At 42.2% G+C, this 18,166-nt stretch overlaps 1 protein-coding gene across 5 annotated transcripts in view; it reads left to right on the top strand.

The window, feature by feature from the left end:
• Positions 1–18,166, top strand: part of rgs12b (regulator of G protein signaling 12b) — a 118,621-nt gene that overhangs the window by 40,672 nt on the left and 59,783 nt on the right. For 4 of the 5 annotated variants that reach the window (XM_060926399.1, XM_060926402.1, XM_060926398.1 and 1 more), the window contains exon 2: positions 8,247–8,268. In XM_060926399.1, the coding sequence (XP_060782382.1) occupies positions 8,247–8,268 (22 nt within the window). Of the gene's footprint in view, positions 1–8,246; positions 8,269–18,166 lie in introns of those variants that run through there. The other variant, XM_060926401.1, reaches the window with a different exon arrangement.

An 18,166-nucleotide genomic window follows, 5' to 3' on the forward strand; every position in this document is an offset into this window, starting at 1 on the left:
AAGGGCCCGAAGATCACGGGCACCCAGTATGGTTTTCCGGCCTTGACCCTTACGCACAGAGATTCTTCCAGATTCTCTGAATCTTTTGATGATGTTATGCACTGTAGATGATGATATGTTCAAACTCTTTGCAATTTTACACTGTCGAACTCCTTTCTGATATTGCTCCACTATTTGTCGGTGCAGAATTAGGGGGATTGGTGATCCTCTTCCCATCTTTACTTCTGAGAGCCGCTGCCACTCCAAGGTGCTCTTTTTATACCCAGTCATGTTAATGACCTATTGCCAATTGACCTAATGAGTTGCAATTTGGTCCTCCAGCTGTTCCTTTTTTGTACCTTTAACTTTTCCAGCCTCTTATTGCCCCTGTCCCAACTTTTTTGAGATGTGTTGCTGTCATGAAATTTCAAACGAGCCAATATTTGGCATGAAATTTCAAAATGTCTCACTTTCAACATTTGATATGTTGTCTATGTTCTATTGTGAATACAATATCAGTTTTTGAGATTTGTAAATTATTGCATTCCGTTTTTATTTACAATTTGTACTTTGTCCCAACTTTTTTGGAATCGGGGTTGTAAATACTTAATTTAATTTAATTTATCTAAAAGTTTTCTCTATTTTTTATTCTCTGTTTATCCTGTAATGATGCTGCTGGAATTTTAATTTCCCTGAGGGAACCCTCCCAAAGGGATCAATAAAGTTCTATCTAATCTAATCTACTAGAAATAGAATATTTCTATTATTTAAGGACAGAAATATTTAAGATACGTGATAATACAGCTTAAAGTCGTTATAACTGCAGGGTTCCTGCTGGTGCTTGTCACACCCGTCATTGATGAACATAATCCATCAGTGATGAAGAGAAAATTACTAGCAGTTGTTACAGTGACGAATGTATTTGTCATCTTTATCATTATCATCAGTTATCTTTTCTAGAAATCCTTCCATGAATCCCTCGTTTGCCGAAATCCAACCCCAGTGAAGACACAACAGGAAGCCGGAGTGTAAACAGTAAGCACGTGCTTGTGATCAATAAAAATCAACTACACATAATGACCACATGAGCACCAAGCTTTTGATCAATCGCAGTGCGTCTTTAATCAGCCTGGTGCGGTGGTGTGATTGTCTCTGCGTGAACCAAACAATGGCGCAGTCTAAGCTGGCGAAGTTTTTTGGGTGGGCTTTTTCAAGCACTGAAGATGATTTCAGGGCTGAAACAGCCATGGGGGAGGCACACACAGAGCCCCGACTGTCCCCCAGCACATCAGACAGTATCAGTAATACAGGGGTCGGTAAAAAAAAAATACCAAAGTGAAAGTGCCATCAGCCGGCAAGTGACTGAAGGGAGCTATGTTTCAGGGGCATGGCATGTTGAGTTCCCGTGGTGAACATACAATTTTTTTTTTTTTAAATGTTATCTTCATTTTTGGCGGCACGGTGGTGTAGTGGTTAGCGCTGTCGCCTCACAGCAAGAAGGTCCTGGGTTCGAGCCCCGGGGCCGGCGAGGGCCTTTCTGTGTGGAGTTTGCATGTTCTCCCCGTGTCCGCGTGGGTTTCCTCCGGGTGCTCCGGTTTCCCCCACAGTCCAAAGACATGCAGGTTAGGTTAACTGGTGACTCTAAATTGACCGTAGGTGTGAATGTGAGTGTGAATGGTTGTCTGTGTCTATGTGTCAGCCCTGTGATGACCTGGCGACTTGTCCAGGGTGTACCCCGCCTTTCACCCGTAGTCAGCTGGGATAGGCTCCAGCTTGCCTGCGACCCTGTAGAAGGATAAAGCGGCTAGAGATAATGAGATGAGATGAGATCTTCATTTTTCACTCTGCCTTTATATTTTGCATTCCATATGCACTTCTTATCTCATCTCATTATCTCTAGCCGCTTTATCCTTCTACAGGGTCGCAGGCAAGCTGGAGCCTATCCCAGCTGACTACGGGCGAAAGGCGGGGTACACCCTGGACAAGTCGCCAGGTCATCACAGGGCTGACACATAGACACAGACAACCATTCACACTCACATTCACACCTACGGTCAATTTAGAGTCACCAGTTAACCTAACCTGCATGTCTTTGGACTGTGGGGGAAACCGGAGCACCCGGAGGAAACCCACGCGGACACGGGGAGAACATGCAAACTCTGCACAGAAAGGCCCTCGCCGGCCACGGGGCTCGAACCCGGATCTTCTTGCTGTGAGGCGACAGCGCTAACCACTACACCACCGTGCCGCCCCCATATGCACTTTATATTTCATATTTTATATATATATTTCTTTTTATATTGGTAAGTGTAGTTTGGTCGGGCAGTTGCAAAATAAGAATTTCATTACCCAATAATAAACCGCTGTGTCTGTTACTGTGTATATGACAAATAAAAATCTTGAATCTTGAAAAACAGTGTCATTTTGTGTTCGGTTCATAAATCAACCGGAAAATCGAATTCCTTCACTGTTGGTTGTTCTAAGATCCTTCTCAACTCTGTTCAATTGTAAATCAAGTTTTGTGTTGAAGTAAAGGCTAAAGGGAGTCCTAATACCGCTTTTGAATAATTTCATGCTAAAATAACCTGAAATAAGCTCAAACTAGAGGTTTATTGGAGTTTGATGGTGCACAGGGAGCCCAAAATCAAGTCTCTCTTATTCGAGGCTGGAGTGGAGCCCAAATTTTATATGTAATGGAGAGACCCAGCTGTATCTGTACAAATATTTGAATTGTACCGGTTTGGTTGGTATAAACCTGTATTAAGGCACTTTGATAAGTCAGTAACTAAGAAAAAGTACAGACTAAGCGAAGAAAAAATAAGAAAAAGTGAAGAATACTTCTTTGACTTGACTTTTCAAGGAAAAAAGTGGAGAATATTTTTCAGAACCCAGGCGGAACGCTGTAATTGTCATAAAATTTAATCGAGTTCCTCTTTAGGGGCTCTCCCAGAGGAGCGAATTGAAGATTTAAATAAATTCCAGATTTATTTTTTTATTGTGCGTACACGATCAATATGAGCTTTTTTTTAAAAATTATTATTATTTTAAAATCAAAAGACCCATCAGATATATGGAGGTCTTCAATCCAAGACCCTTGAATGTAATAATGATGTCACCATACGCCATCATGATGATTGTCTTTTTGTTTTCTTTTAATTGCTGTTGTCTTTCAATGTGGTAGGAATAATTAACTCCAAATATAACCTCAGGTTCTGCTGGCTCATGAGTTTTGACCAGCCATTGTGTTGATGTTCACCAGGATCTGATGTAGTGGAAGACTCACATGTGCGATAGGAAAAGGTTCTACACGTACACGCTCAGTAACACGGCCTCCTCACTGCTTCTTTAAACGATTAATAATACAAGCAGTCTAAACATTTAGGTTTTTTAATATAAGTGGCTGGATGTTTTTTTTTAAATCTGGATTATGGGAATTTTCATAGGAATGTGCATTTCCAGGCAAATTTTTTGTCACGCTCGTTGACTCTGGAAAGAGATGAAAAGTTTCTGACTCACTGAAGAATCTGAAAGGGCTCTAATATGCAGCATATCTGTCTACTTATCACCCTCTATCTCCTCCATCTCACTCACTCTGTTCCTTCAGACCATCTGTCTGCCCACCGGCACTTTGTGGTCAGACACGAGCGCTTTTTTTCCTCTACTTTTTCTTTTTATGACCTAATCACTTCTTTGTGTTTGGGGTTGGAGGGCTGCGTAGCCGCTGTGGGCGGATGTCTTGTTCGCCTGCTGGAAATTCACACTACAGGTCTGAGCAGAGATGCAGTTTTAAGCATGACCGTGATGATGATGATGATGATGATGATCCTTCTGATTCAGAATTGTCTCGAGTGCAAATGCATAACTGTTTTAATGATGGCTGGTTACTATTTGTGTCAAGGTCATGTGTTATCGAGTGCTTTATCTCCACCCTACACACTTCTCTGTAGTCACTGTCTGACTTCAGTGCCTACATATAAAGGAAGTGACTCACTGGGTTTCAGGCCTACACACACACACACACACACACACACACACACACAAATCTTACCCATTAAACTTTCTTTGACTTTGTATTGGACTGATATTTCACTTTCTTCTTATGAAGCGGTTTGATATTATATCAAGTTAGTTCTTTCTATAGTAGCTATAAACTGCTATTAAATTCACTTTCAGTTTCACTTGAAACAAATAAAACAACAACAAAATGTAGCTAGCTATAGAGAAACTGCAAAACGCAGTGTCCTCCTCCCTAAATACTTTCCTACGGTGAAAAACGTACAGGAGCAGCTTTACCTTGGACTGTTACACAAAGCCGACGCTGGAGACTCCTTCCAAAAATGCAAAAATGTTAAATGAATGAATCTTCCAGAAAGCTTTGCTGCTTTGCGTTGCTGTAGATTTTAAATAGCAGCACATTTTTAATCCCTTTTTTGACTCAGCCTTTAGCTGAAGCCTATAGAGGCACTGGTCTGTATGTGTATGTTTAACCGAGTTCAAACATGTTTAAGAATGTAATTGGCGTGCCAGCTTCACGCAGTCGCTGTGTAGTGCCACTGCGTACTGACTATCTCATCTCATTATCTCTAGCCGCTTTATCCTTCTACAGGGTCGCAGGCAAGCTGGAGCCTATCCCAGCTGACTACGGGCGAAAGGCGGGGTACACCCTGGACAAGTCGCCAGGTCATCACAGGGCTGACACATAGACACAGACAACCATTCACACTCACATTCACACCTACGGTCAATTTAGAGTCACCAGTTAACCTAACCTGCATGTCTTTGGACTGTGGGGGAAACCGGAGCACCCGGAGGAAACCCACGCGGACACGGGGAGAACATGCAAACTCCACACAGAAAGGCCCTCGCCGGCCCCGGGGCTCGAACCCAGGACCTTCTTGCTGTGAGGCGACAGCGCTAACCACTACACCACCGTGCCGCCCGCGTACTGACTATATAAGCGCCATATTACATAACCTCAGTTTGCACCGTAATCCTCCGTGGCTGAGCGTTCTACAGTGCTGTCCAGGAAAGGAACAGATTTTGCAACATCGGTTCGAAGCCTGGCGTCGCCGTATCTCCGAGCAGGCTATTTTTTCTGTTTATGTACCAGCTTGTATCTCCCAATCAGACAAAGGCCGAGCTCAGACCCGCACAGGTCTCTAGTTTATTCTTAGTTAGATTATGTGAAGGCTTCCCCAAACAAGTCTCCACAAAATAGTTGTTACTATAGAAATGATAACGTGTTAGAACGAGCGCATGAATATAAACCTGTGTTAGAGCTGCTCTTACAGGAAATGAATCAATTACAGTCGAGAATTCATCACGGTCATAGCGTACATGCCAACCTTTTCACAAGAAAAAGAGGTAGATTTTACTCGCGCACGGTACCGTTGCACAAATTGGCAATTTCAAATTTTGGCGGACAATTGTTTTTAAAGATGTTGCTACTAATTCACTTTAAACAAAGCATAAAACACAGCTAAACATAAATAGGAATCAAATACGTACATTTTATTACACAGATTTGATCATCTGATCTAATGTAATGCTTTATATGTTGCAGATTTAGCATTTGTCACAAGTTTTTCATCTGGACTCCAGCTGAAACAAGTGGTGTCTTTGAAAATGTTAATTTTGGACGCCAGAATACCACACAATGTATTCCTAATCCCATGGGTGTCTTCATATACACTGGCTTTTGCATGTCCATCTTTCCCCAGCTGACTTCTTTAAGTTGGAAATTTCCAACTTAAATTTCTTTAAGTTATTTCTTTAAGTTGGTCCTTCCGTTTTGCGCTGAAAATATAAAAGGAAATAATTGTACACTGTTGCATTCCCTCAGGTGTTTATTTTATAAATCATATCAGAGTTCAAAATAGCAATAAATATTAAATAAAAAATAGTAAAGTGAAAACAACATATTTTATCAAGGAACATGTCAGTTCAAAATAGCAATAAATATTAAATAATAATACTAGCAAAAAAAAAATGTCAAAGGAAACTTTAATAAATGTTTGAATTGCAGTAATGCTCACCTTTTCTGGAAATGATAGTAGAGATCCATGAGGAAATCTTCTGCGTCAAACCCGTTCAGAGCCTTTTATCCTAACAAGAATCTAATGGCCCTTTTCCACTACCCTTTTTCAACTCACTTCAGCTCGCTTCAGCTCACTTCAGCCCGACACGGCTCGCGTTTCGACTACCAAAAAACAGCACGACTCGGCTCGCTTCAGCCCTGCTTAGCCCCTAAAACTCGCACCGTTTTGGAGTGGGGCTGAAGCGAGCCAAAGCGAGCCGAGTGAGGCTGGGGGCGTGAGCAGACACTCCCCTGTGCATTGATTGGTGAGGAGGAGTGTCCTCACATGCCCACACATGCCCCGCGAGCACGCTGGGATCTGTAAACACCGCAAACCCGGAAGAAGAATAATTACGAATTACGAGAATTATGAAGCCTTATGTGCCTCGCCTCATCTATACGCTCTTGCCAGTATCTGTTGGCGTTGTCGGTGACAACAAGCCACAGAACCAAGACCAGCAACACTAACGACTCCATGTCCTCCATGTTTATTGTTTACTATTCGGGTCGTGAGACTACCGCTTAAAAGCTCACTGATGTCACTGTTTGCGCTGCTTAACGACATCACGTGACGTCCACCCACTTTCGCTAACTCCACCCAATGTGTCCACCCACTTCCAGCCAGCACGGTTCAGCGCGGTTGTAGTCGAAATGCAACTCCAACAGCCCCGCTCAGCCCGACTCAGCACGGCACGGCTCAGCCCGACTCAGCCGCGTTTGTAGTGGAAAAGCGGCATAAGCAATTTTATCACAAACACAGCACATGCACACTGCCAACGAAACCGGAAATAGAGAAGTGAGCAAACGGCACCAAACGAATACTTGGTTGGTCTTGTGCATTTCTGGTATTCGTGATGCCAAAATAACGCATGAACCACCGGCAAAGCATGTTCAGAACATATGCCGCTTTTCCACTACAAACGCGGCTGAGCCGTGCCGTGCTGAGTGGGGCTGTTGGAGTTGCATTTCGACTACAACCGCGCTGAACCGTGCTGGCTGGAAGTGGGTGGACACATTGGGTGGAGTTAACGAAAGTGGGTGGATGTCACGTGATGTCGTTAAGCGGCGCAAACAGTGACATCAGTGATCTTTTAAGCGGTAGTCTCACGACCCGAATAGTAAACAATAAACATGGAGGACATGGAGTCGTTAGTGTTGCTGGTCTTGGTGCTGTGGCTTGTTGTCACCGACAACGCGAACAGATACTGGCAAGAGCGTATAGATGAGGCGAGGCGCATAAGGCTTCAGAAATTCTCGTAATTCGTAATTCTTCTTCTTCCGGGTTTACGGTATTTACAGATCCCAGCGCGCTCGCGGGGCATGTGTGGGCATGTGAGGACACTCCTCCTCACCAATCAATGCACAGGGGAGTGTCTGCTCACGCCCCCAGCCTCACTCGGCTCGCTTTGGCTCGCTTCAGCCCCACTCCAAAACGGTGCGAGTTTTAGGGGCTAAGCAGGGCTGAAGCGAGCCGAGTCGTGCTGTTTTTTGGTAGTCGAAACGCGAGCCGTGTCGGGCTGAAGTGAGCTGAAAAAGGGTAGTGGAAAAGGGCCATTAGTGTGGGATTTTTTTTCTGAGAAATCTAAAAAACGTTGACATTATGTACAAAAGCGGTAGGCGTTGACAGAAGTTAAAAACCGGTAGTTTACCGCACAAATCGGTAGTGTTGGTGTGTCAGTCATGGTGGCATTCTGTATATGAAGAATCTCTGTGGTGCAAGATTTGTAACGTTTTTAGAACTGGGGAAATACCAGAGAAAACCTAACACACACACACACACACACTTCCATACAGTAGCATACAGAAAACCGTGGTATTGTATTGTTTGTGCTCTGTAAACTTTCTGATGCACTCTTCCAGCGTGGGAATTTGTTTTGCCATCTTGTCCTCGCTTGATCAACAGACATGTCCGGGCAAATGTGGGCAGGGCTTCTGTTGATCTGTGGGTGGGGCTGGAACACTGAAATCAGACGTCAGTCTATTTGCATCGAGTGTGTTCACAGGTGGGAAGGCTTTACCAGTAGAACAGGAAGAGTGTGACTGAGTGTGTGTGTCGGGGGTGTGTGTCTGAGATGGGATGCATGGGTGCCATCAGTACACCCTGCTCAGTTCCAGAGTGTGTGCTGTGAGTGTGAGTGTGTGTGTTGGTGAGGACAGTCACTCACACATGTCTCTCTGTGTTCTCTTACAGTCGGCAGCTGTCTCTGATGGCGGTGAGTAACCATCAGTTTATTATTCTCACATCTCCTCATGTCAATAGTTTGTCCTTCTCTCTCTCTCTCTCTCTGCAGCCTGATTTATCCATGTTTTTTTATTGTTCATTTTTCCTCATACTTTTTCATTCTTTCTGTTTAAAGAATATCCTGATTTCTAAGCTGATATTCTGCTCATGGTTTTTTTTTTTTTTGCTGTTCATTTTACAGAATTTGATTTATATTCATATACATTCGATGTAATAATGATGAAAAAAAGCATATTATTGTATAAATTACTATTAAGCACTGCTATTACAATTCTATCAAATATTTGTTTTAAAAAATAGGTACCCTTTGGGTCCGTATGGCTCCTGCTTATATATAAAATAGTTTTCTGATCCCATGTCCATACGGTAAATACAGCATATATATTTACTCTATGAGGCAGTAGCCGCAAAAATGACGCGTAATTTAAAAATCACAGAAGTAAAATATACCAAGTGTCTGTACTTTATACTATTCTACGCTTACCTCTTAGAGTTTTCGAAACTGAAACCTCCGAACCGAGGCTGACATACACACGCTGTCACCATGACCCAAACTCTTATTTCCCGGAAAAGGCCCGGCGCTAGAGCTCAGTGGTCTCAATACTCTTTTCGACAACTTCCTGTAACGACTCGGAAGTGCGTCACATCGACATCACACATGGGACCACTGGCCAGGAAGAAGGCGAGGAAAAGGGGGACGACCTTAGACTTAGACTTAGACAAAACTTTATTTATCCCCGAAGGGCAATTAGAAGGGCGAAGAGCGGTACATTAAAAGAGCAAGAAAATAAAATCACAAAAAGAATAAAATCGCAAAAATGGATGGGAAAGAAAAAAAAAGTGTATTATGTACAATATACAGTGGCAGGCCTGTTGCCAGTAACAAAGTAAAAAAAATAAAATAAAATAAATTTAAAAAAAAGGGCAGCAGATAAAATATGACAAATAAATAAAATGACGCGTGGATAAAATTAAAATGACAATATGATTAGAGTGGCATTGTAGTTAAAGTGACAAGGTGATATTGTAATATTGCACATCAGGACATGTGATATTGCACTAGAGTATTGTACAGAAGACTTAAGTTATTGTAACTGTCTTACGCTACATCCACACGACAACGGCAACGAGATGTTATTTAAAAATATATCGCGTCCAAATGGGCAACAATCAGTAAAATATCAGGTCCATATGGCAACGCAACGCTTGCTGAAAACGATGCAATACACATGCCACACCTCTAGGGGCGCTGTAAGACGGTCCCTTCGGAGACACCAGAACAATAGAAGAAGTAAGGATGCATATTAGCCACAAAGTCAGGAAAATCTGTTTGTAAAATTACATTATAATGACCAAATACAATGAAAAGTATTTTTCCAGTCTCACCTGTGAAAGGTAATCCCATGTGATCTCGTTTGGATGGCAAACCTGTTGGTACAGTTAAACGCAGCTAATCTTTATTCTCCGCTTTGACCTCTCCAAAATGGCGGCGAGGATGACCTATGATTCTACGCGGAAGGCGGCATCTTTAATGGTCCGGAATAAATTGAATGCTAATTAAATAATGATTAATTTGCTCCTCTACGCCCTTTTTGAGGAATGTATTGTAGGACTTAAACCCACATCTGAAGAGGTGAGATCGCTCTTTTTTTCTCTATTTTTGCTGGCGGGATTGACTCTCTCTCTCTCTCACTTTGCACCATTACACAATAAATATTCACAGTGAAAATATTTTGTAAGCGCGTTTCATGAACCAAGTTATAGGATTTGTTGACAACTCGCATCGCAATGAGAAGATCATTGGCACTACTGGTGTTAAGAATCAGACCATTTCATAAATGAATATTTTGCTGTAGAGCTGCAGTGTTTGTACAATTGCATGTTTTTGCTTCACTATTACTGTCACTATTCTGCTTCTTGCATTACTACTGTGAACTAACACTGAACATAATAATAATAATAATAATATCCAAGCTCGTGTTTCACTCTCACTAGTGCTCTGTAAGGCTTTTTCCTGGTGATATTCGTTACACTTCTACCCGGCGTGAAGCACTCACAGTCATGTGGTTGTGACGTCATCGTAAACAAATCCGTTTTACTCATCCAGACGACTTCACAACGGCAACGTTGCCAGATCTTTCCACTCTGGAACCCGTTCTCAAAAAGATTGCGTTTTGGGCACCCAAAACGCCGGTGCCGTGTGGACGCCAGGCCTAAACGATAAGCAATTGTATCGGAGTCACCTGAATCCGTTGCCGTGTGGACAGGGCCTTAGATTTCTTAGAGTTCAGGAGGAGAATAACACTTGGAACAAAGGTTGCTCTCCTCCTCTGGGTCTTACAGGCCGGACAGCGGAACCTGCGACCAGATGGCAGCTGCTCAAACGCCGGGAACAAAGCATGAGTTGAGTCCTTAAGAATTCGACGAGCCAGGCCGCTAGCCTGCTGCTCGTACACAGTATTCAGGTGGCGAGCAGGAAGTCCAATAATCTTAGACCTGGAGCAGATTTTAAAATAGGAACGCACTTTCCCTCGGTAATAAGCATAAACATGTCTGAAAGCGATTTCTTTAGTCTACTCCATTTATTTCGAATGGTGAACCGAATTGTATACACTCACCGGCCATTTTAATAGGAACGCCTGTATGCGTATTGCACGACTGTTACACTCATTCTTACAACACGATGACATAGTGGCTACTGCTTCATAAAAATCACAACTTATTCAACATTTCAGCTTTAAAATCCGTCATAAAATAATGTGATCAATTCCTGCGATACTGATTGACAGGAATTGAATTCTGTGTTAAATTTTTTTTAACCATCTTCTAGAAGGTGTGTTGTACCTGAAACCTCGATATGAATCATAACACACTTGTAGCACACACCCTCGAGTGTCTTATTGCTTTAATTAAGCACTTTAAAAAATAATTTTTCATCTACTGACTCATGCCCTTGGAATCAAAATGAGAAAACTTTCCTCATTTCTCTTTTCTGATCTATTTCGGACATTCACTGATTTCTGTCTGCTCTCGTCTCGCTCCTGTTCTCAGTCTCTGTTTGGCCGGTGCTAAGAGAGTGGGCTAGAGATGAGCTGATAAGCAGATAGTGAGATCCCTGCCTGGTTCAAAGGCATCTCATCACTGGCTGTATTTAAATGGTCGATAACTCTTTATTAGATTCTGTTTGCTTTGCTTTATCACGTGTCGCATGTCAAACTTGCTCGCTCGAGTCATCTTCAGGCTGGGTCGGCCGGTCCGCTGTCGTCTTATAGAACTAACGTTGGTTCGAGAGCTCGAGTATTAGGTGAGTGCTGAGTGATGTAACACATGAAAACACATTGTACCCGAGTTCCTCCGGAGACTGATTAAGTTGAGTTACTGGCGGCTCCTGTCTGTCTCTCCTCTGCTCTCCCACCACCCAATTAGCATGTGTGAACGCTGTGCCAACATCAGTGTGATCATCGTTACCGGGCGTTAGAGCCCCAGCCTGCGCATAACAAAGGCATCGGGGGAGTGGGACGGGATCTGCCATGATCCCCAGACACAACGGCATGTAGGCAAATGGTGAAGCTCAGAACCTTATACAGTGCCAGAGCATTTAAAGGAGAACTGAAGGCAGATTTTTTCTTATCAAAATTCTATTTCTCTCATTTTATTAAATATCGGAATGCATTTCTGATCGCTATTTTGTCGCTGCTATAGCAAGTTATGAGTGTTTGAAATATGCTCTGTAATATATCAGTCCATATGTCAGAGCAACAGCCTTAAACGAGATTCGTCGAGACCTGTGCGAGACATCGTAGGACGGAAGTAAAACGTACAGCGGAAATCAAAGTGACCGACATCTGCCAACGTTGTCAAAAGACGCATGTGCCCTCTTTCGAATGCTGACGTAATCAAGCCGGAAGTTTTGTTTGTTTTGATAGCAATCAGGAACGTTTGAAAAAAGTAGGCGGTAATCGTCATTTAAAGGTCATAGGCAATGGTCGGAGGTGAAACGTAGAACATCAACTTTATTGTCTAGAAGAACGACCCAAAAAGCGAATTCAGTCTTCCTAGTGTCTAATTTGCACCCAAAAATTGAATCAACGGTTAAAATATACTGTTTTGCCCAATTTCCGAAGGTTTGTTTACATCTCACTTATGCGCACTTTCGCCGCCAGGGGACCGTCGTCGTGACGTCATTTAAGCCAAACAGACCGGGAGCAGTTCTGTGTTTACTTGCGAACCGAGCACACGTGTACGGACTTTGGTCGTGAGAGGTTGTGTAAAATGTCTGAAAGCGATAGTGATTTTGAAGTAGGAACTCTCCAAATTGAATATCAAGAGGTGAAACCATATATGTATGAATCTATGGCCGTTGCGAAGCAATCAGTGAATGTGGCTCACTGGTTTGACCGTGCGGACTCGGAATCGGACAGCGACTCGGCCGACTCTGATCACAGTTATGCCGGACCTCAACAAGACTCGCGCCCAAACGATTTATCCTGGTAGTTATGATAAATTCTTACTTTTGTCGTAATACTAAATAAGAGCCCTTTTGAAGAATAATTAAACCGTCCTCCCTAGTGGATATAGGTAACGATTACTTGACAGTGCGCCGGTAGGCCACATTAGCCTGCCATCCGCGGCATTATACTATTTATAGCCGACTCTAAGCGAGGAAATATCCCTTTGTCTCATTTCCACAATGATTGTACAGGATCCCTCATGATTCTTGATTTGTCAATTGCAAGCAAAAGTAAAAATGTTTACCTCCAATCTTCTCCTTTTTGCTTGAGCGTTGCTGCTCCGTTTCTTCTTTGACTGCTTGATTTTGTTTCACGTGCACAATCCACTCTCTCCGCCTCGTCTCCTCTTCCGGAAAAAGCCAACCCTCTCTTTGCCTCTTCTCCTCTTCCGGAAAAAGGTAAAAACTTCTTCCTGAACCGGTCCCGTTGTTACAGTTCACTGCACAACAATAAGGCATGGTTTTTCTTTGGAAATTCCCGAACGCATGTCTGCAGTCAAGCCGAACGGCAATGTAAGTAAACGGAAGTGGACTCAACTCAAGCGGTTTGTTTGTCTTAAATGACGTCACGCGCCGAGTGGTCATGAAAATCGCCGAGCAGAAATTCGCCACGATCCGCACTAACTTATTTTAATTATTACTTATTAACAATACTTCTTGGGACCAGAAGAAAATTACAGAGGGTTTTTTAACATATAAAGTTTCAAATGTGCATAAAATTAAAACCATTGCCTATGAGATTTAAACTCGTTTTTGTGCAATATTTCGTTTGTAAAACAGTTTTCAAAATGGCGGTGCTGACACTTGACGTTTCGAAGTCTCGCACAAGTCTCGTGAAGATCGCGCGGATAAGCGACGCCTGCCGTGGACCAAAAGAACTAAATTCAACATGGCTAAAAACCGAATAGGCCGATAAGTATAATATTTAATTGCAGTTGGTTGCCAATACGAGTCACGATATAAGGTTACTAAAACCGAAAACGTAATTGAATAACACGTTAATTAAGAAATAAAGGAAGTTTAAAAATCACTTCAATTCTGCTTTAATTCTCACATCACTTTCTACTATCGCTGCAGCTCGAACTGTAATTCAGATCACACAACAGATTGTTGTTATTTAACAAAGAAAAACATATGTATAATTGTTAATATGGTGAAGTGGAGATGTTTATACAGATATTTAAGTTATTCCATGAAATCGAGTCGTACATGAGCTGATAGCTGACGAGGCACGTCTATAAACCGAGTTGGCTATAAACTATGTACAACAAGATTGAGTGGAATAACTCTCTTATTCCATCTACGTTCACTGGATTTTGAGAAACAGAGCATATTTGTTTTTATTTTTTGCAAACTCGATAAATAAAAACTTTATACAAAACGTCTGACAAAATAATTTCCGCTTAGAATGTAAACAAACCGACGAAATGACAGGAGCAATTTGTGAAAAATGCGATAATAATAATTCTTGAAAAATAAAAAAAGATACGTTTTTACCATCAAATACTTTAAATCCATATTTTGCAGTTTTTTTTCCCCCCCCAGTTTTTGGGTTTTCTAATTCTTCTTTAGGGTTTTTTGGTGGCTGGCAAACCAACTTAAAGGTGCATTACCACCACTGATTGGGCTGGAGTGTGGAACAGGAGATATATATATTAGCTGTTTCTGTTTCGTTTAAATACTTGATAATTTTTGGGGTTTTATTTTCGAGTAGTTTGGCAACACGCTCTGCCATTTTGTTTTTCTCTACTCACGATATATAAGCTGATAGCCTAGTAGTAGAGTAGCCAATCAGAGTGCGTGATTGCTCATATCCAGTGAATGTGGATAGAATCTCATCTCATTATCTCTAGCCGCTTTATCCTGTTCTACAGGGTCGCAGGCAAGCTGGAGCCTATCCCAGCTGACTACGGGCGAAAGGCGGGGTACACCCTGGACAAGTCGCCAGGTCATCACAGGGCTGACACATAGACACAGACAACCATTCACACTCACATTCACACCTACGGTCAATTTAGAGTCACCAGTTAACCTAACCTGCATGTCTTTGGACTGTGGGGGAAACCGGAGCAGAACGTGCAAACTCCGCACAGAAAGGCCCTCACCAGCCACGGGGCTCAAACCCAGACCTTCTTGCTGTGAGGCGACAGCGCTAACCACTACACCACCGTGCTGCCCCGTGGATAGAATAATTAACAATTATTTGCCAAAGGTGAAGTCTCGGTTATTATTCACTGAGCCTGAGGTGCATAATTGTTTTAGTATAAATACACATGATTATTAAAAAACTATTTAAAAAAAAAAGTATTAAAAAGAAAATCAGGGTTGTGTCACTTATTTACGCCGAGTCACATAAAATACTTTGTTTTGAAATCGATAAAATAAATCACAATTCCGCCTTGCCTTTGAATAGTTTTAGACCAAACTTCGTAGCATCTTTAGTGCTTTTAGGAACAGCGTTTTCTTTCATAATTTGTAATTCTTCCTCAATTACAGTGACAAAGCGACTGGCCGAAATTTTGCCGAGTCCCTCGAGGTGATTATCGAGAAATGGTCTGAATTTCTCGACCAATCCGCGCGCAATTTTATATAATTATCTCTGTATTTACACTAATTCTATAAAACATTTATGGAAGGAGTCTCCAGTCTCAGCACTTTATAACAGTCAGTGGGTTTTCCACCACGGGAGAGCCTTCAGGGCTCTCAGTTTCTGTGCCGTGTCACATGCTGAGAAATAGGGGGCAGGCATAGTTGCTGAAACGCAAGTGAGAACAGGAATGAGTTAAAAGTGTTTTTTTTTTGTTTTGACATTCAATTAAAATTTCTAGCCTGATAATTGTCAAATTGCTGTGATGGAAGAGGAATAAAAGACTTGATTGCATGCTGCTAGAGGAAAATGATTGAGGCATCACATCACTACTACACTGATTACTTTCCTATAATAGCACACCCACAGGTGTTATATTTCTTACTTTATATGCAGCTGTGTGTGTGTGTGCGCGTGTGTGTCATTACAGACCGGTTTTTATTTATGCATATCAAAGGGATTTTTACTGCAGTGGCAGACATATCGGGTTTAAGAAAGGTGATGTCTTACCACATTCCTCATCAAAAGCCGAGCTGTGGTTGTGTTTGTGTCTGTGTTCAGATCAGTAGGTGTACTGAAGTAGCGTACGGGTCGTGGCGTGACCTTTAAACTGTAGTAGACTTGAGACTGGGTGATATGACTAAAATATCATATCACAATATCCGAAGGCGTTACTATGACACAAGATATGCATCAGTTTGATGTGTAGTTTTGCTAACAAACAGCCAGCATAACCGTAGTGCTGCGTTTTAAAAAATAAAACAGTAACATGATTAAAATTAAAAAAAAAAAAGTGCTATCAGTCTGTCAAAGTGTGTGATTTTCATATAACTACCCTAACTGGAGCGCGTTATTCTGCTTATACCACAGTGTTTGCCAACGACTACAGTGCTTAATTTGCTAATGAATGGCACATTGTACAGTTTAAAGTTAGATTAAATGCTGTGGAAGGTCCGAGAGACAAGTTAGATCCTGTTCTTACTAAACAGTGATTACCTCACCAGCCCTCCCTCCCACACACACACACCCGTCTCTCTCTTTCACTTGCTCTCAAAAAACACAGCCTGTAATTTTTCCAAGAAACCAAGAAGCATAAACTCCTCCGTCCTGAACACTTTCTCGTGCTGGGAAAGTCTGCAAAGCATCTTGACTCTTACAAAATGCTGACATTCTTGACTCCGTCTGTAAATCCAAGATAAATGTCTCCTAACAAAAAAGATGATGTGTTTTTCTTTGTTAAACAGCACACTTTTATTTGTTTATTGTTGGATTATGTGGTGCAGCCGCTGTATTCTTCGTTTGCAACCACGTGACCAAAACTGCTTGCATCGTTGACCGCCGCGATGTTGGAGGATATACAATCCAACAAGAAAGAAAGAAAAGAAAGCACAACTTTATTCATCACACACTTGTGAAATTTCCTCTCTGCATTGAACCCATCTGAAGCAGTGAACACACACACGTGAGCAATGAGCACACACACACACACATACCCAGAGCAGTGGGCAGCCATGCTAACAGCGCCCGGCGAGCAGTTGGGAGTTCGGCGCCTCGCTCAAGGCCACCTCAGCCCAAGGCCGTCCCATATTAACCTAACCGCATGTCTTTGGACTGTGGGGGAAACCGGAGCACCCGGAGGAAACCCACGCAGACACGGGGAGAGCATGCAAACTCCACACAGAAAGGCCCTCGCCGGCCACGGGGCTCGAACCCGGACCTTCTTGCTGTGAGGCGACAGTGCTAACCACTTACACCATCGTGCCGTAAACAGCGTTCCAAGCGATAACATAACTTATTCAATTTATTTTAATACACTGGATGGCCCTTCCAGGAGAGTTACATTTAGAAGCTTGTAGTAATTTCTCAAATCTATTTAAAAAAATTATTTTGACTGCTTCAAAAGATAGGTATCTAACACACTGCTATATAGAATATTTAGTTATAAAAGAGCACTCACCGGGCGACAAGGCTGCAGTGGATTGACATCACTCTTGTTCGATTGACTCTGTGGAAGATTCTTCAATAATTTTGCATTTCTTTCTGCGCTCTTTAAGCCTAGCATTTCGAGCTACCATTTTAGTAACATCTTTGATTTTGTTGTGGCCAGTAATTTGTTGGATCCCAGTCTGGATCTGTAAAATTGTAGAGATCAGCTGGTTTCTCTCATGGAAAGAAAAAGCAAAATAAAAGCAGCGTCATCAAAATATATACAACTCTTTTTCAAATGAAATAATCGTAGAAGCCTTTGATTGTCGGATCACACACTCGAGGATCACGGCTTTGTCGCGTTTGACAGCGGCGAGTTTCTGCGCGACCAGCCTATTAAACGATCCAATATTTCTTATATATTGCGATCTTTCATTAATAACTGGTTTGTACCACTCAGCATTGATAAAATGTTCACTGCAGACTCGTGTGGTTTTTGCTTTCTCGTCGCTTAGATCATTCCGGTTTATGTTGGATAGCCATTGACGTCTACGCTCCGTCGACAACTCTCTTGTTTTTTTTTTCTTCTTGATTATTTATAATTGCTAGAATTCTAAAGAACTTATAAGTCCCATTGTCTCGAATAGAGTTGTGCCCGCATCCAATTCCAGCACAAAGAGTCGGCATAGCGAAGAAACAAAAGGAATTCTTCAGCGTAACAACCTCTCGAGCATATCTTCTATAGTAAATGTGCGCCGCATGAATTTGTGTATATCCTCCAACATGGGCCATTTCCGGTTCAAAGTCTCATGCATAATTAGCTATGATGTCACGTGCAAACAAAGA

The sequence above is a fragment of the Neoarius graeffei genome, chromosome 7, assembly GCF_027579695.1.
Source record: "Neoarius graeffei isolate fNeoGra1 chromosome 7, fNeoGra1.pri, whole genome shotgun sequence".
Taxonomy (NCBI): Eukaryota; Metazoa; Chordata; class Actinopteri; order Siluriformes; family Ariidae; genus Neoarius; species Neoarius graeffei.